This window comes from Lynx rufus, unplaced genomic scaffold (assembly GCF_022079265.1).
Source record: "Lynx rufus isolate CCGP_SWC_20201006 ecotype Redwood Valley unplaced genomic scaffold, mLynRuf1.p SCAF_6, whole genome shotgun sequence".
Classification (NCBI taxonomy): domain Eukaryota; kingdom Metazoa; phylum Chordata; class Mammalia; order Carnivora; family Felidae; genus Lynx; species Lynx rufus.
In genome coordinates, this window is record NW_025814878.1 from 66,537,973 (window position 1) to 66,563,773 (window position 25,801).

The window sequence follows — 25,801 nt, forward strand, 5'->3', positions numbered from 1 at the left end:
TACTTCGGGATCACATGGAGGGATAGGTTACTAGGTAAGCATTGTGTTTACATCACAGCAGCTCCGACTTATTTCTTTTGTATATTGTAGTTTTGGATAAGATTGTATTTTTAAAAGGGCTTTGCCTTAGTAAATATCATTTGAATCATTTGCTTTTTTGATAATCTCTCTTCATTGCAAAATCAAGATTATTTTTCAGCTCATTTTATTTTTCAGCACTGTTTTTGGAAGTACTCTCATGGCTTCTATGACACCACATGTTCCTAATTTCTTCTAGTCATACTATTTCTCCTCCATCTCATTCAAGTTCTTCGTTTTCTACTAATCATTGAAGTTTGGACTTTCTCAAGGCTCAGTGTCCTGGACCTTCATTTTTTTCTCATTCTCTACTCTCTCCCTAGAAATCTCATCTGCACTCATGGCTTTAGTTATTTCCTATAAGCCAGACTTTAATTTCTGTTTATACTCCATGTATATTTATCTAATTGCCTACCTTGATACTGCCTTTTGAATTTTTTAGAAACAAGCAAATATGCAAACTGTAAACACCTTTCCTTTCCCAGCATTTCCTACCCCCACTTACTTAAATGCAGCTTCTTAAATGAGAAATCTAGATGTCATCTTTGACATCTTCCCCTCTTTCATCCCTCTAATCCACGTCCAAGTCTTGCCAATCTTCCTGCTTTATCACCTAAATATCTCATAAATTATTCCCTTTTCTCTCCATAACCACTACCAGGGCTCTAATCTGACTTACCATTTGTTGCCTCTTGTCTGGTCAGCTGCTGTGGCATCCTGACTGGTCCTGCAACATTCACTTTGTCTCCCTTCAATCTTTTTTTCTTGTTGCGTCTAGAGTGATCTTCTTTCTCTCTAGTGATTTCCCCTTACTCTCAATTTAATGACCAAAATTAGATTTGAAGGCAGTTTACTCTCTTCTTTATCCCATGCTGCTTATTCGTTTCCCCATGTGCTTTGCTGTTGATGTAAAAATAACTGATTTTTACTTAAAGGTGACTTACTTATATTACTTTATTCACGAACATGGTTTTTAAAAATTTCATATGTAAGCTGTTTGATAAAATATTTAAATACTTTGAGAGAAAATGGATATTTTCTTCAAAGAAAAAATGAGCTATTTATTTTAATATAAACCTATGTATTTTTAAGGGTTGAGGTTCAAACTTTGATCAAACCAAAGTGATCATCTGATTATTAGTCTATACCATAAACCAGTTAGGTTTTATTAGACTCATATACAAGGTTTTCAGTTTTATGATTTTATTGACAGTTTGAATTGCTAACCTTTTGTGGTTTGTCATCTAAAAATAAATATTTTAAAATTACTTGGCATTTTAATATGCTGTAGGTAGTAAATTATTTTACTTGACGGCTATAAGATCTTTTAATTTAATTTACAAAGTTGATAATACTTGTTAACTGGCTCTTACAAGATTTTAATGATTTACGTAGCATAGTAAAATTTTATTCATGGTAGTAACTGATTAATTTCTAGCCTTTTAAAATTCATATTTGATTTTACTTTTGTCATATGGAGACTCATGTTTCTAAGTAAGAATTTTTGTGCCATTAATAATCCATCACGGAAATAAAAACAAATATATAATGAATTGTAAAATAGTAGTAATAATAAAAATAATAAAAATTCTTTGCTTTATTTTTAAAAAAGGCTTTTCTTTATCTACCAGCTATACTGTGAATATTAAACATATAATTGTTCCCATATTGAGTCAAGAGTATTTACTCTTAAGCTGTCGTGATACAATTTTTTTTTGTTTTCATCACTATCTTGATTTTCTGTAAGGTGGGTCAGCTTGATTTTGTATCTGGCATTAATCAGTTTGCATGTAAATTGAGTCAGCTTTGATTTTAATATTGCTTTCTTGTGAAATATTAATGTTTTTATTAAACCTTTACTACTGCCAGGTATATTGAATGTTATGGATAGATTGTAAAATGAAAATTGGAATTAGTCTAATGCCTTGTCTTGGAGTACATGACGAATTAGAGTGGTTTTCCTCTGAAGCAGAGATGATGTTACCATGGTGAGAGCTTCTGTTGCCATGACATTTGCTTGCATATTTTGATAGGTCTTCATTTGAAGAAGGGCTCTGTTTCCTGGCAGACTGGAAAAGTGTCATTCTATCTTTTCTCAAAATGTGTTATTTTTTACTGAAAAATATAATAATTTCCAAAGAACTGTGATAGTGAAGTGCCAAGAAAGAAAATACACCTTGTTTATTTTAAATTTTTTTCCTTTTTCAACTTTTAGAACGCAGCAAAATATTCTTAGCTTGCTTTGTTTTCTTCTAGTTTTCTTAATAAATAAGATATTTCACTTCCATTGAATTTTGTTGACAAAATAAACAGCTAAAGGTGAATAATTCGTAATCAGTCTCAGTTGAATATAGATAAATAATGTTATTGTACAACTAAAAGACACTGCTAATGATGACATATTGGTAGCAGAGCAAGGGGAAATAAATATAAATAAGGACTTAACAAAAATGAACGAATCAGTGAATTCCAATAGGTAAATATATAATGTACAAAATCAGTGTTCGTATAAATGATACATATTAAACACAATGAATTAAGGTTAGTTCTTTTTTTTGGATAACTTAGGTTTAATGTTGAAATGTTAATGGCAGATACTTTTTAAAAATTGTGTTTTACAGAGGTATATTTTTAATTTTTAACCAGACAATACAGAAATTTTAACATGTAGTAAAAAAAAATAATAATACATAGAAGAAAGCCTCCCTTTCACATGTCCTCCCTTCTTGTTATCTATTATTGTTAGTTTTTAATTTAACTTTTCAATTTCAATTACACATATTACACATATGTTAATACATAATAACATAAGGTAGCATGTTATTTTGCACTTTGCTTTTCAGAATTTGTTCCTCTGTATCTTTAAATGTATATTTTGTTAATGCTCTAATTTTAGCATCTGGGGACATACTGGGGTCAGCAACAAGATAGGGCTTATTTTTGACATCTCCCATCTCTTATGCTTGTGACAATTCAGAATTTTAGAAGGAAGTATTTGAAAGGATGCATTCTGTCCATTTAGAATGAAAAAAAAATTTATTTTCCTTTTGTTGAACTTCGGTGATAACTTTAGTGGCTCTTTCTGCTGGTAGACTGGTTCATTTTGTAAAAGCTACAAACTGAAGTATTCTATAATGAGCACATATTTATACAAGCTGTTTCTTCTGCCTCAAACTGTTTTTTTCTTTCCTGTATTACTCCCATTCATCCTTTGAATGTCACATTAGGTGTTTTGCTTGTTTAGGAAAGCCAGTTCCAGCTAGGTGAGTGCGACTCTCCCCAGCTACCACAGAACTTTTGTTGATTCCAAAGCATTTCACACCATACTGTGATTTTTAGTTATTTTAAGAATTCATATTTTCCTAACTGGACTATAAGTACCATGAAAGCAAAGGCCACATTGATCTCCTTCACATTGATATTTTTGGTATCTATACCATAGTAGGTTCTCAGAGGGTGAATATTAGGTGCTGTGTTTTGTATACATTCTGAATGTCTCACTGTACTTTCTCTTGTTTGTGCTTACACTCCTTCTTTTTCCCTATAACTCTCTGCTTAAAAAATTTTTTTTAATGTTTATTTATTAAAAAAAATTTTTTTTAACGTGTATTTATTTTTGAGAGACAGAGAGAGACAGAGCATGAGCAGGGGAGGGGCAGGAGAGGGAGACACAGAATCCAAAGCAGGCTTTAGGCTCTGAGCTGTGAGCACAGAGCCTGATGCGGGGCTTGAACCCACAAACAGTGAGCTCATGACCTGAGTCGAAGTTGGACACCCAACCGAGACACCCAGGCGCCCCTAATGTTTATTTATTTTAGAGAGAGAGAGAGAGAGAGCACGAGCGAGTGAGCCAGAGCACGAGTGGGGGTGGGGCAGAGAGGGAGACGGAGACACAGAATCCAAGGCAGGCTCCAGGCTCTGAGCTGTCAGCACAGAGCCTGACACGGGGCTCGAACCCACGAGCTAGCTGTGAGATCATGACCTGAGCTGAAGTCGGTCGCTTAACCGATCGAGCCACCCAGGCACCCCCCCCCATAACTCTTCTGTTTAAATTTCACTTCCTCTGGGAAGCTTCTTGATCGTTTTGATTATATGTTATATCTTCTTATTTCCTGCCATTACAGCTCTGAACTGCACATTTCATAAAACTCACAGTCTGTTTTAATTGCTTATTTGTCTGAAAACCCACATTACCTTCATCTCTCTGGCCTCTAGCAGAGGTTGACACAGACCTTCTAGTTAATCAATAGATATTTGCTAGAAAAGAAAAAGAGTGAATGCATACTCTAGACCAGTGGTTCTCAACTGGGGCCATTTCACTCACTAGATGACATATGACAGTGTCTGGAGACATTTTTCATTAGCACAACTGAAAGGGGGTGGTTGTTGGTGCTGGTATCAGTGAGCAGAGGCCAGGGATATTGCTAAACCTTCTATGATGCACAGGACAGCACCCCGTCCCCCACCCCCACACCTCAAGCGAACACTTGGCTTGGACTACAGATGAAGATTTAGAGGTAACTTTTATTGTGGGTGTACTTGGAGCTTTAAAGGAGTGGATTATATGCTGTGAGTAACTGTAAAAAAGGGCAGAGAATAGATACTTGAAGAATGTATATTCAAAATTGATTCTGATGTTGAAATTTACCCCATATGACTTTAATAGACAGTTTTTTAAAACCTCTGATAAATGTTTAATGTTAATGTTTCTCTGATGGTTTTTAATGAAGCAGAATAAGCCTATGTAGTAATATATATTGATTTTTTTTCCATTCCCTGTCTACCATGCCCTGTTGTGTGATACCTCTATCTGTGTATGTGTTTTCTTTGCTATTCTTTGCTTTCTGTCATCTCTCTTTTAAGGAGTACGTGTGTGTGTGTTTCCATGTTCAGTAATGTAACATAAAATTATAAAATTATTTTTGTTATGAAGTTTTTGAGAGCTTCTTTGCTTCCTGAGATAATTGGGACTCTTGGAGTTGTTTTAAAGCCAGATTTATTAAATCACTGTTTTATAAAGAAATTGAGTTGTTCTCTTAAACTAAAGTTTTGACAGGAGGGCAAAATTACTCCGGTTGCCTTTTTTAACTAAATTATCTGCCCTCCATCTGAGAGCACTGTGTGTCATAGCAATTCTTCATACCAATGCTAGAAGCATAGAAAAGTATTTTAGTGATATTATGTAGTATAAATTAGCAAAAAAGTGGTTAACTTAGTTGATGTATAAAAGTCACTAGGCTGCAGGTATTACTTGTATCTAGAATTTGATCATCTATCAGTAGACTGCTTTTATTTAGACTTGTGTCTACCAGAGAAAAGGAGAAACTTTGTGAGTCTGCTAGGTCTAAAAGCTAATGGAATTTTTTACCATATGACAGTAATCTTAGGTATTAAGTGGGTATTAACCTGGAGTTGTGGAATGTAGTAGCTCATTCCTTCATCTAATAAACTGGGTGCTTACTATATGTCATATACATTGCTGAGTTTTAGAAATAATAAAGATGGATAAAGCACCTGCATTCTATGGAGAAACTTGACATAGGAGCACATTACATTACAGTGTATGAGGTGAGAGAGTGCAGACTGATGGAGGAGTGGAGATACCTTAGTGGGCCCAGAGAGAGGATCAGGGTGCCCTAGGAGATTTAGGCCCATGCTGAAGATAGGTCTAGATACTTGGCTTAGTAGGTTTTCACGGGTAGCATGAGCTAAATGGTTAGATGCTGAAGAAATTTATTAGGTTCTCTGAGCTGTCTTTTCCCCACTATCCAGGCCACTTGCCAGTTGCTTTCTCCTCCTACTCATCCCCCTGCACAAAACTAGAGTAATTAGAAAACCACTGACTTAAAATTGGTTTCCTTTGGAACAGTTTTATAATCTCAACTCATGAGATCATTTAATCTACCCTTTTCAACCTTTCATCATTTGCTTTTGGACAAATGATACATTTTATTTTGTTAATGGTATGAAGATTTTTGCATTACTTTGATTTGGGAGTGTTTTGGACAAGTTGTAACCAGTCTGGTTGTCATTTTGTTTATCTGTAAAAAGAGGGAGTTTACTGCATGTTTTCAGGTCTGCTCATTTCTCTAGTATTCTTATTCAGGTCAATTAACTGGTCTTGATATTAATTGGCTATTTTAATTTAACCCACCTTTATCCCAGTTTCCTTATTGGCTAAATTTTAAAATCACTGTAGTTCTATGGAACTGCCCAGATACAGAAGTTAAAGCTGAAGTTTCAGAAGTCTTTGTATAACTGTATTTTTTTTTTCAAAAATTGTTTCATTAGCCACAGGTTTACAACAATAGCAAGAAGAAATTAATTAGACTTGTGAATAAGAGAGCAGAAATAGTAATCTGAAAATATTTTTGGGTAATTTTTCCAATCTGAATAAACCAAGAAATTGTTTCAATTCTCTAATAATTTTACACTCAAATGACAAGTTCAGAAGCCTCATTGTGGTTGAGCTCACTGTCTTGTTAGTCTTTCTATCTTCTCCAACTAGTATGATAACTGGGCACATACTCTAAGTACTGTGTGTTGACTGAATGACTTTTCTCCCATATAGGGTATTTATATGTCTTGATTTTGTACAATGGATATTTGCTATTTGCTTCTCCATGAAACATGGACAAATAACCAAGTCACTAAGTCTGGAGTTGTTTTACTCCTGTATCCAGTAGCAGTACCAGATAGGATTTCTTCTGTTTTCCTTAAAACTAAATGCTAGAACAATAATAAAAATAAAATTAATATAGTAAGGCCAGGGATCTTTCTTAGCTTCAGGGTGTGATCCTTGTGAAGAAGGCATTATGCCTCAGGTTTCAGTGTAGGGTCTAGATGTAATATGATAACATAACTGCTCACATTTTACTAGTGGGAATCATAGAGTAGCAAAGGGCTGCATAGTATTAGGTATCTCTGGTCTAGATACCATTTTTTAGGCAAACAATACCATTCCTGCATTTTTACAAGCAAGATAGATAAAGTCCCACTTTGAACTTTCTTAAAATCATGAAGTTAGTAGTTAGTAGAGGCAAAAAGGAAATAAATGTCTTCTCCTCTTTGCTGTTATTACTGTCAGCTTCCTTTACCTTAGAGTTTCTCAACTTTGGTACCACTGACATTTTGGGCTGGATAGTTCTTTGTTGTGGGCAGCTGCCCTGCAGGTTTTAGGTTTAGAAACATCTCTGGTCTCTGCCCACTAGATGGCAGCAGCACTCCCTACCCCTCCTTAGTGTGACAACCAAAAACGCAGGCATTGCCAAATATGGAGGTGCGGAAAGTGGGGGAGAATCACCCCTAGCTGAGAACTGCGGCTTTATCCAACTAATATATCACTTATGCCTCCATTTCATTTTATCCCTGTTTTAGAGACTTCTGTTTGGCATATGGCCATCCTCTACCTCTACGCCAGGTTCTGTTCTCATTTGATAAATAACTTTCCCAAACATCTTTTACTCTGTTTCTGAATTTGTATCCATTACATTTTTTCTTTAAGAGGATGATAGATATCTTGGGTTATATCGGTGATTGCATTCAGACATAATCTACCCCCAAGTTTGTACTTCACAGCTTACCTGCTAAAACCAGATTCATTTCTATAGAACTAAATATGTATCAGTTAAATATAGGTTCAATAATTATTTAAATCTAGATACATGCTGGTGAATTTAATGAAATTAAAATGCATTACTCCCTAATTAAACACTGAAAATTGTAGCTTGAAAAAAAGTTTTTGTATCCATGTTTATAGTTCAGCAAGAATCTGTATTTTAAGTTGGGTAACTCATAAATATTTAATTTTAAAAGACTAAGTCCCTGTATTATATAATATCTTTTCCCTTATCATTTTGGGGATCATGAAAAAAGGATTTTTTGGTAGTGATTGATGCACCTAATCTTTCACAAATATTGCTAATCTAAGTCATTTCATAATCTAAATTATTCTATTTAAAAAGTAAACCTAAATATACTGAGACTAATATTTTGTAATGAATTTAAAAGTTTAGCACAATAAAATGCAAATTTTTATTAAGTATTTGTTGAGCATTGTACTAGGTGTTTTGTAGGCACAGAATTAGATACGATTTTTGCTGGAGTAGAATTTACATTCTAATAAGTATTTAAATACATTTTATTCATGGAATCTATGTCATTGTAGAATTTACATTCAGTAATTGAGAACTACCATATTTTTCTAAAATTTATTAATATGAATTTCATTAATTTTCATAAAGGTGCTTTGAATTCCCAATAATATCAAGTCTAGTATTTCAAATGAATATAAATGGTTTGGTGTGCAAGGAGATGAGGAATGACTTAAGTTTATGAATTATTGCTGTGTAAAAACAGAATTAGTACATGCTGTTTTCTCATTAGATTCAAGTTTGGCTCTTGATTTCCAGAGAGAAGAATGTGAAGGATATTTAATATTTATTATACAAATAACATTATATATTCAGATTCTTTTTAGAATTGGTCATTAGCTACCTGTTATGAAATATTTTAAAACTGTACACAATTAACCTTTCCTGCATTTAATAACTTAGATTGGTATTGGTTTCTAAGTAGTCTCATACTCATGCTCATAAATAGAGAACAGAAGTAAATGATGGTTTGTCTGACATTCTCTTGGCTGAGGTCGTGAATGGGGTTGAGATGGATGCTGACTTTCCTTTCTTCCCTTGCTCTTTTTTTACCCCTCACTACCACAGTGAACCACTCTCACTAAAAGGTCGATGACATTTCTGTCAGGTATGCTTTATTAGAAAAAAAGACTAAATTTTATCAGAGTCTTCTCATTAATGGGTTGACAACTGGAAAATTCTGCAGTTTTGGCATTTTTAAAAATATTATATTCAATAAGTCTAAAGAGATTTATTTGTGATCATTCTGAAAGATGTATGTTACCTAAGTTAATCTCTCAGGGCAAATAAATGGATGAAACTTCCACTGAAATATTATATATTTGATTTTATATTCATTCATGTTTAAACATAAGACTTGGGGGAAATAGCATATATTTTTAAATTTGCTACAGATAAAATATCTTTAATATCAGCTCCAATGGTTTGTCTTTGTTAGTACAATGTAAGTTTTACTAAATTTGATGTTGTATGGACTTCGGTTTGAAGTTTTTTGTTTTTTTTTTTAACGTTCATTTTTGAGAGAGAGAGAGAGAGAGAGAGAGACAGAGCATGAGTGGGGGAGGGCAGAGAGAGAGGGAGACACAGAATCTGAAGCAGACTCCAGTCTCTGAGCTGTCAGCACAGAGCCCGATGCAGAGCTCGAACCCATTAACCATGAGATCATGACCTGAGCTGAAGTCGAATGCTTAACCAACTTAGCCACCCAGGTGCCCCTGGACTTATGTTTGAAATAACTAATCCTGTGACTAGGGTTTTTGCAGTTTTTCTCAAATTTTTAAAACTGTGTTAGAATGCAGTTTGACTTTTATATTTAAGAAAAATATTTGTAATGAGAACACTTAGCAATTTTTCCGTCCCAGTGAATATCTTTCTCATAATATGGCTCCACTCCCTGTAGACATACTTGCCTCTCCTTCAGTAGATCCTAATATTTTTCTACTCCTGTGTTTTATTTGTATTTACTTCATGCTATAAGTCTGCATAAATGAATATTACCCATTTGTCAAGGCTTACAATGATCATTCCTTTATAATCAGTTCTTAATTCACTTAACTAAAATATTTTCTTACTGTGTTGCCAGAATACATTTAAAACACTTATTTTTCCTGTAATCTCGTTAACTGCATGGACAGTGTTCTACAACTATTTCTACTATTTCCAAAACTTTTACATCACCCCAAACAGAAATTCTGTAACCATTAAGTGAGAGCTCACCTTTCCCCACCCCAGCTCTTGGTACCTCTAATCTACTTTCTGTTGCCATGAATTTGCCTACTCTGGATATTTCCTATAAGTGGAGTTATACAACTTTTATACTTTTGTGTCTGGCTTATTTCACTTGTAATGGTGTTTTCGAGGTTCATTCTTTTTGTAGCATGCATTAGAATTCCATTCCTTTTTATGGCTGAATAATATTCCGTCGAGTATACATACTGTATTTTGTTTATCCATTCTTATCGTGACGGAACATAGGTTTTCATCTTTTGACTACTGTGAATAATGCTACACTGAACATTCACATATAAGTATCTGTTTGAGTCCCTGTTTTCAGTTTTTTGGGGCTGTGTTTTCAGTTTTTTGTTTGTTTTTGTTTGTTTGTTTTTTGGCTGTGTACCTGATAGTGGGGTTGTTGAATCATAGGGTAAAAGTGTGTTTAGCTTTTTGGGGAACTACCAAACTGTTATCTTTAGTGGCCGCATCATTTTATCTTCCTTATAGTAATGTATGTGGGTTCTAATTTCTCTTTATCCTCTCCAACACTAGTTATTTCCCCTGGTGATAGTCACTCTAGTAGGTATCTCATTGTGGTTTTGCTTTGCATTTCTTTCATGGGTAATGATAGTAAGCATCTCCTTATGGGCTTATTGGACATTTTTATATGTTCTGGGTAGAAATGTCTATTCAAATTCTTTGCCAGTATTAAATTGGGTTGTCTTTGGTTATTAAGTTGTAGGAATTCTTTATATATTTTGGATATTAAATCTTTATTAGGTATATGATTTGCATATTTTCCCCATTTTGTAAGTTGTCTTTTTACTTTCTTGATAATGTCTTAGGATGCACAGAAGTTTTGTAATTTGAAGTCCAATTTACCTATTTTTTCTTTTATTGCTTGTGCTTTTGGTATCATACCTAAGAATCCAAGATTATAAAAATTTATCCCTATGCTTTTGTTTAAGAGTTGTATGGTTTTAGTTGTTATATTTAGATCCTTGGTCCAGTTTTACTTAGTTTTTATATGGTGGGACAAAGCAGTCCAATTTCATTATATTACATGTGGAAATCTAGCTATCCCAGCATCATTTGTTGAAGAGAATATTCTCTCCCCATTGAACAGACTTTGCATTCTTCTTAAAAAAATCAGTTGGCTATTGATGTATAGGTTTATTTCTGTACTCTCAATTCTTTTCCATTGGGTCTGTATGTCTACTTTTATGCCAGTATCTCTGTTTACAAGTAGCCTTGTACCAAGCTTTGAAACTGGGATGTGTGAATCCTCCAACTTTGTTTGTTCTCTTTTCAAGATTATTTTGGCTTTTCTGGGTCTCTTGTAATTCCTTACGAATTTGAGGCACAAAAGGCTGTTGGAATTTTGAAAGGGATTGCATTAAATCTGTAGATTGCTTTGGTAGTATTGACATCTTAGCAATAGTAAGCCTTCCTACATTGGTATTCTGAGGCCAATTCCAGTGTGTATGTGGGGGTTCCCCACATCAATAAGCAATTCTAGGACACCAGCTGGGTGTGCAACAGTTCAGCTCAAATTTGACACCTGGAGGTAGTGTCAAATTCCACAGATTGAGGGCTGTGTCCTACAACACTGCTGCCTCCTCAACCCACCTTCAGATGCCAGTTGCAAGCCCAGGTTATCACCTGTACTTCTGACCAGCTGGCTATAAATCAGGGGTTCCCATGACCCCCCCTCAGGTTTGATTAATTTGCTGGATGGAATCAGTGCATAGACAAGGACTGGGGAAGGGGCACACGGTTTTCATGCCATTTCCAGGCTTGCCACTCTTCCTGAGTCTTCACATGGTCACCAGTCTGGAAGCTCTCCGAACCCTCTTTTTTTAGTTTTCTTAAGGAAGCCTCATTAGATAGGGCCAACTGATTAAATCAGTGGCCATTGGTGGTTGAATCTTCCCTCTGGCCCTTCTTTCCTCCTCAGAAGTTGGGGGAGTGGCACTGAAAATTCCTACCCCCTAATCACTTGGTTGGCTGCTCTGGCAACCAGCCTTCGATGTTAAGTGCTTTCCAAAACCTACTTCAACTGACAGGACAAAAGACCTCTATTGCTCGCCTTGTTTAGGGAATTCCAAGGGTTTTAGGAGTTTTTTACTAGAAATGGGACAAAGACCAAATGTTTATTTCTTATTGTAGATCACAATATCACACTATCTATGAATACGGAATGTTTTCCCATTTTTAGTTCTTTAACTTTTTCAGTAATGTTCTGGTTTTCAGTATATGATCATTCCCTGCCTTGGTTAAATTTATTCCTAGGTATTTTGTTCTTTTAGATGTTACTGTAAATGGAATTACTTTCCTTTTTTGATTGTTTGTTATAGAAACACATCCGATTTTTTGTATTGATAATCCTACCAAGATATTAAATTACTAGGAATGAATTTAACAAAAATTGTGTTATGATTTGTATACTGAAAATCAGAAAACATTGCTGAAAAAAATTTTGGAAGACCTAAGTAAACAGATTTGCAATGTTCATGAATTGGAAGTTTCAGTGTTGTTCAAATGTCATATCTCCCCATATTGACCTTTTGATTCAGTGCAATATTAATTAAAATCCCAGTAGACTTATTTTTCATAGGAATTGACAAGCTGATTTTAAAATTTGTGTGGAAAAAATTTTTTAATGTTTATTTGTTTTTGAGCGAGAGACAGGGCGTGAGTGGGGGAAGGGCAGAGAGAGAGGGAGACACAGAATCCGAAGCAGGCTCCAGGCTCTGAGCTGTCAGCACAGAGCCTGATGCAGGGCTCAAACACACGAACTGCAACATCATGACCTGAGCCGAAGTCGGACACTTAACTGAGCCACCCAGGTGCCCCAAATTTATGTGGAAATATAAATAAAACATTAGCTAAGAGAGTTCGGAAAAAGATCAAAGTTTAAGGACTTACACAACTAGATTTCAAAATTATTATAAAGTCACAGTAGTTGAGACAGTGTGCTGTTAGTGGGAGGAAAGTCATATTATTCAGTGTAACAGATTAGTGAGAATAGACATATATCTGTAGCTGTAAGTGGTTAATTTTTGACAAGGGTGCCAAGGCAACTCAGGGAGGAAAGATAATCTTTTCAACAAATGGCCCTGTATTGATTTGACATCCATATGCCAATGAACCTAGTCCCTTACTTCATACTATATAAATAAATTAACCTCAGATGGGTCTTATACCCCCAAATAACAGCTAAAATGGTAAAAATTTTCTAAGAAAATTGTAGCAATCTTAGGATGTGCAAAGATTCCTTAAAGAGGGCACAAAAGGCAGCACAAATTATGAAATTTTTAAGTTGATTGAATCCATGCGTTGAAATTCACTGGTTAACTTTATTCATTGTAAATTATGCCACAGTAAAGCTGAACAAGAAAAAAACAGTTTTTGTTTTTGTTTTTTTAAACTATCAAACTTCCTATCCAGTTTTAGAAGGATTGGAGAGAATAACAGGTTTCATTCTTTTTATGGACTTTCACAAATAAGGGTCTGCATACTTTGGCAGGAAAAGGAGAAAGGTTGTCACTAAGAAGGTCAGTAACTAGCTTCGCTCATCAGTTAAGATAAAACTTACATTTAGAAAAGAAGTAGTGGTTTTGCTTAATAAGAAGTAACTGAAAGGGATTAAGAGTCACAAACTTCCAATTATAAAATAAATAAGTAATGAGGATGAAATGTACAGCATAGGGAACATAGGCAATAATATTGTAATAACTTTGTGTGGCAACAGATGATGAATACACTTACTGTGGTGAGTAGTGTGTAATGTGTAGAATTGTCAGACTTCTACGTTGTACACCTGCAATTAATATAACATTGTATATCAGCTGTATTGCAGTTTAAGAAAATACAAAGCATACTATAAAAAGTAGTTGATATGTTTATTTTTTAGCTTGTTATTAATCACCGTCATTTAATTCACTTTAGAAATATAAACCTGGTCGATGTGATGATATTTTGAAATGGAAGCCTCCTAGTTTGAATTCTGTGGATTTTCGACTAAAGATAACAAGAATGGGAGGAGAAGGGTAAGTATGCACTTCCCACCATTTTTACATGAAATAATACTGTTTGTATAAGGCTTCACTGTTTACTGGATATTTTACATATACTTTACCCTCCCTCTGCAAAAGTGAAATACTTTATTTTACAATGTATGTATAATACCTCTGCATCTGATTTTCAGCTATTAGAGCTAGTAATGTTTTGTAGCATCCTTTAAACTTTACTAATTTTGGTCTTTAAAAGTACAGATATTTCTCATATAAAAAATGAACTTTGTTAAATTGTAAAAGTGAAAATAGATTTCACTTAAGTAATCCTGTCAAGTGAATTATAAAAGTAAGATATGATCATTGTTATTATAACTAAATGTTTTGAGGTAAGCCCTTTTTACTTTGAAAGAAACTACTTCATGCTTGCGTTTACATAGCAAACGTTTATCCATAGTTTATTAGGGTCAGGTTTTTTTTTTTTTTTAATTTTTTTTTCAACGTTTATTCATTTTTGGGACAGAGAGAGACAGAGCATGAATGGGGGAGGGGCAGAGAGAGAGGGAGACACAGAATGAGAAACAGGCTCCAGGCTCTGAGCCATCAGCCCAGAGCCTGACGCGGGGCTCGAACTCCCGGACTGCGAGATCGTGACCTGGCTGAAGTCGGACGCTTAACCGACTGCGCCACCCAGGCGCCCCATAGGGTCAGGTTTTAATTGTTGATTTTCATTAAGATTTTTCATAATGTTCATTAGGTGTTTTTTTCATTTACTGGTTAATCTTCCTTATATGACTTTATTGGTTGCTATTTTAGAATTCCTTGGTTTTTTTTTGTTTTTTTATATATATATATGAAATTTATTGACAAATTGGTTTCCATACAACACCCAGTGCTCATCCCAAAAGGTGCCCTCCTCAATACCCATCACCCACCCTCCCCTCCCTCCCACCCCCCATCAACCCTCAGTTTGTTCTCAGTTTTTAACAGTCTCTTATGCTTTGCCTCTCTCCCACTCTAACGTCCTTTTTTTTTTTTTTTTTTTGTTCCTTCCCCTCCCCCATGGGTTCCTGTTAAGTTTCTCAGGATCCACATAAGAGTGAAACCATATGGTATCTGTCTTTCTCTGTATGGCTTATTTCACTTAGCATCACACTCTCCAGTTCCATCCACGTTGCTACAAAAGGCCATATTTCATTTTTTCTCATTGCCACGTAGTATTCCATTGTGTATATAAACCACAATTTCTTTATCCATTCATCAGTTGATGGACATTTAGGCTCTTTCCATAATTTGGCTATTGTTGAGAGTGCTGCTATGAACATTGGGGTACAAGTGCCCCTGTGCATCAGTACTCCTGTATCCCTTGGGTAAATTCCTAGCAGTGCTATTGCTGGGTCATAGGGTAGGTCTATTTTTAATTTTCTGAGGAACCTCCACACTGCTTTCCAGAGCGGCTGCACCAATTTGCATTCCCACCAACAGTGCAAGAGGGTTCCCGTTTCTCCACATCCTCTCCAGCATCTATAGTCTCCTGATTTGTTCATTTTGGCCACTCTGACTGGCGTGAGGTGATACCTGAGTGTGGTTTTGATTTGTATTTCCCTGATAAGGAGCGACGCTGAACATCTTTTCATGTGCCTGTTGGCCATCCGGATGTCTTCTTTAGAGAAGTGTCTATTCATGTTTTCTGCCCATTTCTTCACTGGGTTATTTGTTTTTCGGGTGTGGAGTTTGGTGAGCTCTTTATAGATTTTAGATACTAGCCCTTTGTCCGATATGTCATTTGCAAATATCTTTTCCCATTCCGTTGGTTGCCTTTTAGTTTTGTTGGTTGTTTCCTTTGCTGTGCAGAAGCTTTTTATCTTCATAAGGTCCCAGTAATTCACTTTTGCTTTTAATTCCCTTGCCTTTGGGGATGTGTCGAGTAAGAGATTGCTACGGCTGAGGTCAGAGAGGTCTTTTCCTGCTTTCTCCTCTAAGGTTTTGATGGTTTCCTGTCTCACATTTAGGTCCTTTATCCATTTTGAGTTTATTTTTGTAAATGGTGTGAGAAAGTGGTCTAGTTTCAACCTTCTGCATGTTGCTGTCCAGTTCTCCCAGCACCATTTGTTAAAGAGGCTGTCTTTTTTCCATTGGATGTTCTTTCCTGCTTTGTCAAAGATGAGTTGGCCATACGTTTGTGGGTCTAGTTCTGGGGTTTCTATTCTATTCCATTGGTCTGTGTGTCTGTTTTTGTGCCAATACCATGCTGTCTTGATGATGACAGCTTTGTAGTAGAGGCTAAAGTCTGGGATTGTGATGCCTCCTGCTTTGGTCTTCTTCTTCAAAATTCCTTTGGCTATTCGGGGCCTTTTGTGGTTCCATATGAATTTTAGGATTGCTTGTTCTAGTTTTGAGAAGAATGCTGGTGCAATTTTGATTGGGATTGCATTGAATGTGTAGATAGCTTTGGGTAGTATTGACATTTTGACAATATTTATTTTTCCAATCCATGAGCAGGGAATGTCTTTCCATTTCTTTAAATCTTCTTCAGTTACCTTCATAAGCTTTCTATAGTTTTCAGCATACAGATCCTTTACATCTTTGGTTAGATTTATTCCTAGGTATTTTATGCTTCTTGGTGCAATTGTGAATGGGATCAGTTTCTTTATTTGTCTTTCTGTTGCTTCATTGTTAGTGTATAAGAATGCAACTGATTTCTGTACATTGATTTTGTATCCTGCAACTTTGCTGAATTCATGTATCAGTTCTAGCAGACTTTTGGTGGAGTCTATCGGATTTTCCATGTATAATATCATGTCATCTGCAAAAAGCGAAAGCTTGACTTCATCTTTGCCAATTTTGATGCCTTTGATTTCCTTTTGTTGTCTGATTGCTGATGCTAGAACTTCCAGCACTGTGTTAAACAACAACGGTGAGAGTGGGCATCCCTGTCGTGTTCCTGATCTCAGGGAAAAAGCTCTCAGTTTTTCCCCGTTGAGGATGATGTTAGCTGTGGGCTTTTCATAAATGGCTTTTATGATCTTTACGTATGTTCCTTCTATCCCGACTTTCTCAAGGGTTTTTATTAAGAAAGGGTGCTGGATTTTGTCAAAGGCCTTTTCTGCATCGATTGACAGGATCATATGGTTCTTTTTAATTAATTTATTTTAAAGAAATGTGGTTAGTCCCATCTTTCTTTCTTTCTTTCTTTCTTTCTTTCTTTCTTTCTTTCTTTCAAAATATAATTTATTGTCAAATTGGCTAACATACAGTGTGTAAAGTGTGCTCTTGGTATTATTTTTTTAAATGTTTATTTATTTTTGAGAGAGAGAGAGAGAGAGAGAGAGAGACAGAGTGTGAGCAGGGGAGGGGCAGAGAGAGAGGGAGACACAGAGTCCAAAGCAGGCTCCAGGCTCTGAGCTGTCAGCACAGATCCTGACTCAGGTCTCAAACTCACAAACTGTGAGATTATGACCTGAGCTGAAGTCGGACACTTAACTGACTGAGCCACCCAGGTGCCGCAAGACTGTGCATTTTTAGATGAAGGATACTGTGCAGTGTGGTGAATCCTAAGTAAAAAAAGAGAGTGTAATAAATGATATGAGTGTCAATTTTCATAAAATAAGGGTATTTAATATTTTACATCCTTAAATAAGAGTTTGTGACTTAGTATATAGTATAGTTTAGTTAGAACAATTATCTGGGGCCCCAAATACTGTTTCTTGGAAGTATTTCATTCTGTATTGGTCTGAGTTTATCCAAGGACAGATGGGTTTTTAACTATTTATAGGATGGTATGGAATATATGTATTTATAGGACTATATATAGGACTGTATGGAATATATATATAATCAAAGAGTAGATAAAAGAAATAACATGGCAACCCAGAATATCTGTACACCAGATTCTTTGTGAGAAAGGATAACCTTGAGTTTACTTCTTATCAGTACTTACCTAAACATTATTTCTCTTATTTAATCCTTGGGAGACAATATTAATATCAATACCAATTAATGTTAATCATTAACATTTTGTTTTTGTTGTTAATCAACATTATAAAAATGCTTTATATTAATATGTTATTAATTATTAATATTGATAATTAAATCTTATCAATCAATTTTTTGAAATTGCCCCAAACTATATGTATAAAATCTTTGGATAAGTATTGATAAGTATTAAATTCAAGATCATTCTTCCTGACAAAGTATCTGGCGTACAGATATTCTGAGTTGCCAGTAAATTCTGGAACCTGTATGTTGATAGTCCTGCAAGCCAAGTGTAGGCCTGATATGTTTTTCGGAAATGCCTTTTGGAAGACTGCTTCACTTCTAGCAGTGGAAGCTGAGGGATTGATTCTGATAGGCTGCCTGCATCGTTTTTTCCCATAAAAGACATAGATGAATATGGTTCTCGTGAAATATGAGTACAAAGGTAAAATAAAAAATTTTAAATTGCTTTATTACTTATTTTTCTATTTTGTCTAATACTATATTTATAATACAGAGTTAAGGAGTATAAACCCTTGTGTGTGTTTTATTGATGTTTTGTTGAGTTTTGAAAAATTATTTTGTTTTGCTTTTTATGGGTCATAATTGTTAGCACTTAAAAAGCTACATGAGGCTATATATAGAATGTCCATTTTCTAAGTAGCAAGGAAACAACTGTTTCCTTGCAGTTGTCCACTGCATTTGAATACAGCAGAATGGAATTCAGTTTAGTAGTTTGTCATCCCAGTTTTGCTTTGTTCTTAGTATTTTTTTTTTAAATTTTTTTTTTTAATGTTTATTTATTTTTGAGACAGAGAGAGACAGAGCATGAACGGGGGAGGGACAGAGAGAGAGGGAGACACAGAATCGGAAGCAGGCTCCAGACTCTGAGCCATCAGCCCAGAGCCTGACGCGGGGCTCGAACTCACGGACCGCGAGATCGTGACCTGGCTGAAGTCGGACGCTTAACCGACTGAGCCACCCAGGCGCCCCTGTTCTTAGTATTTTTTAATGTACATTTTGTTCTTTTAAAATTTTAGCTATTTTTCAATGTCTTCTTACCGAAAAAGAAAAGGATTTACTTTTGATCCTAGTGCATCTTTTTATTTTTTTTAAATTTTTTTTTAACGTTTATTTATTTTTGAGACAGAGAGAGACAGAGCATGAACAGGGGAGGGTCAGAGAGAGAGGGAGACACAGAATCTGAAACAGGCTCCAGGCTCTGAGCTGTCAGCACAGAGCCTGATATGGGGCTCGAACTCACGGACGGCGAGATCATGACCTGAGCCAAAGTCGGACACTTAACCGACTGAGCCATTCAGGCGCCCCGATCCTAGTGCATTTTTAAAACATCAAAATGTCAGCATTGAAGGTGATTTTATGATGGGAATATGGAAGTTACATTGGTGTAGGTACATAATTTATTTATAAAACATGGGTGTCAGTTTTCAAAAATAGGGTATTTAATATGAAATAACGGTGTGATAACTATTACATAAAACATGTAATATTCAGTTAGCCAGAGTAATATGGGTTTTTAACATAAAGAATGCTATGTGTTATAGCAGTTTCCACTAAATAAATGAGCTTGTATCTAATGCTTATGTTAGATGCAGTATGTTAGAGAGCATTTTAAGAAATCTGCCTATAATAGTTTGAAAGGAGAATAGCTATGTCTCTAAATTGTAAGAATCATAGCATGTGACCAATGAAGTGACACTAAGATATTAAAATACCATCAGACAAGCTCATTTCTTTTCTTGATTGTACTTGTATTTTTAAATCTAAAAGCTCATCTAATCTAAAGCATAGAATGGAGTAGAATGTCTTAAAAGATAGAATACAAGTACCAATCCTTGAAAATGTCTCCAGCTGCTGTAATAAAGTGGGTATAGTATAAATTCTTATGAGATTGAAATTTAATACAAATAGAAAAATGCATTATGTTGAATGCCCTGTTAATGGCAATTAAAACCTAAAATTTGCTTTTTATTTAACTCCTTTTAGTATCATTTCTGAAAATTTGGGGTGTATTAACTTTGATTTATCATGACCTAAATAATTTCTCTATATCTCAGTTATTTACATTGTGTTGAACTTTATAGGCACACTATATAGATTTTCATCTGAGAGCTATATGTTATTTTAAAAATATTGTGGGTTTGTATTAATTTATCTGCAACCAAAAACCGTGGTCATTGTGTGAAAAGCTAGGATTATGAAGGTAGTCTATATTCTGGAAACTGCTAACTCTTGAGTACAGTCTCCATGACTTATAGTGAGTGTTAGGGTAAGCTTATTATTTGTATAGCCTTGTAGTTTAGAGCACATATTCTAGAGTTAGACTGCCTGGGTTTAAATATCCTTATTAGCTGTGTGACCTTGAGCACACTCCTTTTTTCTGTGCCTCATATTCCTCATTCATATAATAAAATTGGAGTCATGAGATTTACAGGGATTAAATGAACTAGTATATGTAAAATATTTTAGAACAGATGGCACCTGATAAGCATTTAAGTGTTTGTTGTTATTTTAATTAAAATTGATTTAAAAGCACATATTTCCTTTCTTCAAAGTTTTTATTTATTTTGAGAGAGAGAGAGAATGTGAGTGAGAGTGTGGAGGAGCAGGGAGAGAGGGAATCCCAAGCAGGCTCTGTGCTCTCAGTGGGGAGCCCAATGCAGGAGGGCTCAGGGCTCAGTCCCACAGACCGGGAAATCATGACCTGAGCCGAAATCAACAGTCGGACACTTAACCGACTGAGCCACCCAGGCGCCCCATGTGGTTCATGGTGACTTGAATATAATAAACACTCAAGAAATATCAAATGGTGAATTGTATATATAAACATAAAAATACAAAAAGGTATGTGTATAAGAATTATATTGAGTTATCACCTATAATAGGAAGATTGGAAATATCCAGTTTTTTTTTTTATTGTATAAATCTTTTGAGAGATCTACATCTATATCTTCATATGTGTTTCTAGGAAAGTTGCTAATAACATTCTAAATAGTGTCTTTTATAAATTGGTCCACACTGTTGAGATATAAGATTTTCTTAAAGGTTTGAAACTGAACTCAGAACTACCATCCAACTTTGTTGTTTGATTTTATATTCACATATAGTTATGTGATGTTAATAGATATATCAATTTGGGTATAGTCAAAAACAAAAACGGCAAATATTTTAACAGAATTGATTTAATATGAAGAATTGTAATCAGTTATTAAAGAACTGAAAAGGCAAAAATATGTTGAAGAGATAGTAACTGCAGGAAGCACTTACCATGCAAAGGGGAACAAATGAATGGAGGTGAATTATTAAAACTGAAAAGCTTAGAGGCACCTGGGTGGCTCGGTAAGTTGAGCATCTGATTCTTGATTTTGGCTTTGGTCATGGTCCTCAGGTAGTGAGATTGAGCCCTGCATTGGGCTCCACACTGAACCTGGAGCCTGCTTGCGATTCATATTTTTTCTCTCTCTCTCTCTCTCCCTCTCACTCTCTCTCTGCCCCCATGCCCCTCTCCTCTGCTTTCTCTTTCTAAAAATAAAAAATGAAATATTTTAAAAAAACTGAAAAGCTTGGAGAAGGCCCTGGAGAGCTTATAAGAAGGTCACTGCCAGCTGCTGGTGGTGTTGCCTCAAGATCTTGGAGGATATATCTTATGGCTCTAAATTTTGACATCTGAAGACGTGTACAGTACTGGCTAGCAGGTGCTGAGTTTTCAGAGGAGGCCCAATGCAGTTGATCTGAGGACTGCGGTAGAAACTTCAGGGGAGTCAACTGGTACTACTGGGATCAGTTGTCACCCCAGGGTAGAGAACTTTTGCTGCAGACAGGAGCGAATAGGTCCCTTCTTTCTTCTTTAGTCTTTTACCCCCTGCCCCCAAGAATTATACAACAAACTGGAGCAAAGAGAATGAGTTTGAAGTGAAGTGATGATAGCTTAATATTACCTCAGTCCACTTCTTTAGTTACTTATCATCCATTCACTTCTCCACATGCTTGAATTTCCATAAAACAGCAAAAATGGTATTCTTTCACTTGAGGTGCATATATTCTTACTGTCCCTTCGAAGTACAGGGACACAAATTCCCAGTTAATCATTTACCCATTTCTAGGAGACAGTCATGCTGTCTATCACTGGGCGATGTTAATCACTCCTCAGATTCAGTCATGATTCCATACAAATACTATTGCTTAATGACTGAATTGTAAAGTTAGTCGGCATCGGCAGTCTTGACACCGGTCATAAGACCATAGCTGAAGCTTTCTTTTTCCTCTGTCCATTTCATTTTTCCTTTGTTCTGAGATGATCTAGGCTAAAACATAAAAATGTGGTGAGGTGACACAAAACCTTTATTCCTGATAGGTCTGGTCCTCAGTGGTCTTACCTTTTTTTGTTGTTTATGCAGTTTTCCATTAACTTTTACTGTTGGACAGGGAGCACCCCAGAGAATACCCTAGGTTCCAGACATAGCCCTTCCTAATGGTTTCTGTAGCAACAATCTGGCTTGTCTTTGGTAATAGAATCAGTCACATCAGCTAGCAGAGTAATCCATCTCTCTCTGTCTGTCTCTCTTTTTGCTTGTTGGTTCAGATAACATGAGAAGCACAAAATGGTCAACTAGCAGTTTCAGTTTCTAATTCAGTGGGGTATTCTTGTGTCCCTTGATACAGAAGCACTCTTATTTGCAAACCAGAATTTCTACATTAAAGTTGCTGGGATGGAAAACAAAAATTCTGTGAGTAGATAATTAGGAATCATATTGAGATAAGGATGGTCTTTGACTCCTGTATTTTGGCTAAAGGAGAAACGACACCATATATTTGGTCACAGATTTAAAGTCCGAGCCCACAACCATCCTTTTAAAATGTGGTCTTCTAACTGGTGTTGTAATTGAATTTTCAGTTGACCATTATACTGTTCTGTTAAGCCAGCTGCTTCTAGGTGGGAGGTGAGGCCAGTGAATTTCAAGGCGTTGAGCCCATTGCCCCAATTGTTTTTGAAGTAAGTTTTATGGAAACTCATGTTTTAAATTAAAAAAAAAAATTGAATGTTTATTTATTTTCGAGAGAGAGAGTCGGGGGGGGGGGGGTGGGCAGAGCATGAGCACGGGAGGGGCAGAGAGAGGAGACTGGAATTGGAAGCAGGCTCCAGGTTCAGAGCTATCAGCACAGAGCCCAACACAGAGCTTGAAATCACAAACCATGAGATCATGACCTGAGCCGAAGTCAGATGCTCAGCTGAGCCACCCAGGTGCCCCTATGGCAACTCATGTTAATGAGTAAGACATTCAATAGGTCCATAGAAGGTGATGTTAGTAGAAGTGTTAAAGAGAAAAAAAATGTTATCTAGAATATTTATGTGATCTAGTAAGGATAAACTGCTTCTCTCTCCATGATAGAAGTCAGTGTAATCAACCTACCAAAAGACTTACAATATGCTGTCATTCTAGTGATCATAGTGATCCTTGCTCTGTGGGTCAGTGGCTGATTAGTTTTCCTGGGGAATGATGCCATATCAAGGGACTCATTCATTGTGGTCTCAAGTGTTGGCAGGTTGAACACTTGGTGGTAGCTGTGGCCAGATGATCTGTGTTGAGGAAAGAGCCCAGGCATAGCCTTTGCCTCTTCCACTGTTGCCATTTTCACAAGGATTCTTTGAGTAAACTCTGGGATGGCTGGGGAAATAAAAGAATTGACATTCAGAATGAGTCATTTTGGCCACCTGATTATTGAAAGCCTTCTTTGTAATGAATACCTATTTCTTCATAATCCATGCCTATTCTGAGTGTTCCCTTTACGTACCTTTCCCACCTTCCCCATACCTTCATTGTCACTAATCTTCCAATCCTGTTTTTTCCATATCCTTGACCAGTTTTCTGAACTATCGGCAGTCAGTGTAAATTTATGCTTCTGGCCATCATCTCTCAGTCCAGGCTGTATGTTTCAAAGCTCGGCCCATTGGTAGAATTTCCCATCACTGATGTCTTCAGGCTGTTGTCATGCAGCAGTCCATTTCCCTTTTTTTCTAGGACATCATGGAACTTTAAACTATTTCTGAGTTTTTTCCTTCCCCCGTCTGGTAATAAGAAATTCCCCCTTGATATTAGGTGTGGATTGAAGAGAAGAAAGCGGTTGCCTAAGTAAAGAAACCATACCTCTACCTATGTTTTCTGGACTTACTCAAGCCCAGTATCTTATGTGGCATTTCTACTTAATGAATAGTATGTTCCTATTGTCCTGACACTTTATGGCTTAGTGGGTCAAATAGTACCCATTTCATCATGGGCAACTTAAGTCATCATGTGGTTACGTGTTTCAGTCTCTTTCAAAGTCCAATAGCAAGCTAGGATCTGTTTCTTAAAAGATTGGTGATCTTTAGGAAATGGCATGTTTTTGCTCTAAAACCCTGAAGACTGGTATGATTCTCTTATTGGGCCTTGCCCAAAGCTCTAGACGATGGATATGGTGGGCTATAAGGTTCAAGTAGCAGAATGGCTTATACTATAGCTTGGATTTGTTACAGAGCTTTCTCTTTCTCTGATCCCAACTTATAAATGCTTTTCAAGCATGTGTCCCCGCTCCCCCAACCCCCTTTTAGTAGTAAATAGTGCACATGTAGTAACTTGTCTTTACCTTGGAGAGGCTATCTGACAGCTCTTAGGCCATTGGACTGCTTAAAATCTTACTTCAGTAATGGACTCCTTAATTTTGTGGATTTGCTCTCTCATCTTTTGTCTCACATATATGTATTACTAAGGGATCTAAAGAACTTTTTGCTTCTTCCTCATTTTTAATAAGTTTAAGTCCAGAATCATCAGTATTGTGGATAAATGTTTTATTCTGTGTGATGTTAGAATGATCACCATATCTGGAAAAAACAAAGATAATAAAAGTGATGGTAAGGATATAGAGATATTGGAACCCTCAAACATTGATATTGAGATTGTAAATTGGTGCAGCCACTCTGGCAGTTCCTTAGAATGTTAAAGATAGACTTACCATATGACTGAGCAGTTTTACTCCCAGGTATATATGCAAGAGAAATGAAAACCTGTGTCCACAAAAAATTGGTCCATGAATCTTCTTCGCAATATTATTCATAATAGCCAAAAAGTGGAAACAATCCAAATATCAGTCAACTAAAAAATGGATAAATGTGCAAACAAAATAGCTCTTCTATTCACCAGACTTAGTATAGTAGATCCTCTTAAACAAAGAGGCTCTGGAAGGTTACCACTTAGATTTTAATTTCAGCTCTGCCACTCTTAGGTTAAATCTTTGTGCTATTTGTGTTTCTATAGCTGTATAATGTAGATAATAGAAGTGCCTATCCCTTGTGGAAAGTGAATGAGATAATACATACAAACATTTAGTCCACTGCATGTCACATAATACAAACTATATTAAACTATTAAGAAAAAATGACCACTGTCTCTATGAAGTATACTATAGCAAAAAGCAGGAGAGTTGATGGCCATAAATTATATTGTTGGTCATGCCAGGCCAAGGCAAGTATCTTCTGATAGTACCTCAGTTAATATAGAGACATATTTGCCAACTTGTAGTTATATGTAAGATTTCAGATTGTGTTGATTTGCTTCATTAAAGATAGCACATCTGGAACAGCAGCAGCATTTGCTGTCACAATCTGAATAAATGTATGGTAATTTGTAATCATTCTTCATGATTATCCACCTTCTGTATAGGCTAAACATCTAAATTAAATGGATATATGATTGATATTTATCACTCCAGTATCTTTTTAAGTCTTTGATGGTGGCACTAATCTCTGTACCTGTCTTGGGGATATGGCTGCATTATTGCTTTTGCTTTCTATCCTTGGTAGGGAGAGCA

The 25,801-nt window shown here is 35.9% G+C and overlaps 1 protein-coding gene across 1 annotated transcript in view; it reads left to right on the plus strand.

Moving 5' to 3' along the window:
• Positions 1–25,801, plus strand: part of RNGTT (RNA guanylyltransferase and 5'-phosphatase) — a 320,167-nt gene that overhangs the window by 168,864 nt on the left and 125,502 nt on the right. Inside the window, exon 13 of the mRNA XM_047102241.1 lies at positions 13,896–13,996. Coding sequence (XP_046958197.1) covers positions 13,896–13,996 — 101 coding nt within the window. The remainder of the gene's footprint in view (positions 1–13,895; positions 13,997–25,801) is intronic.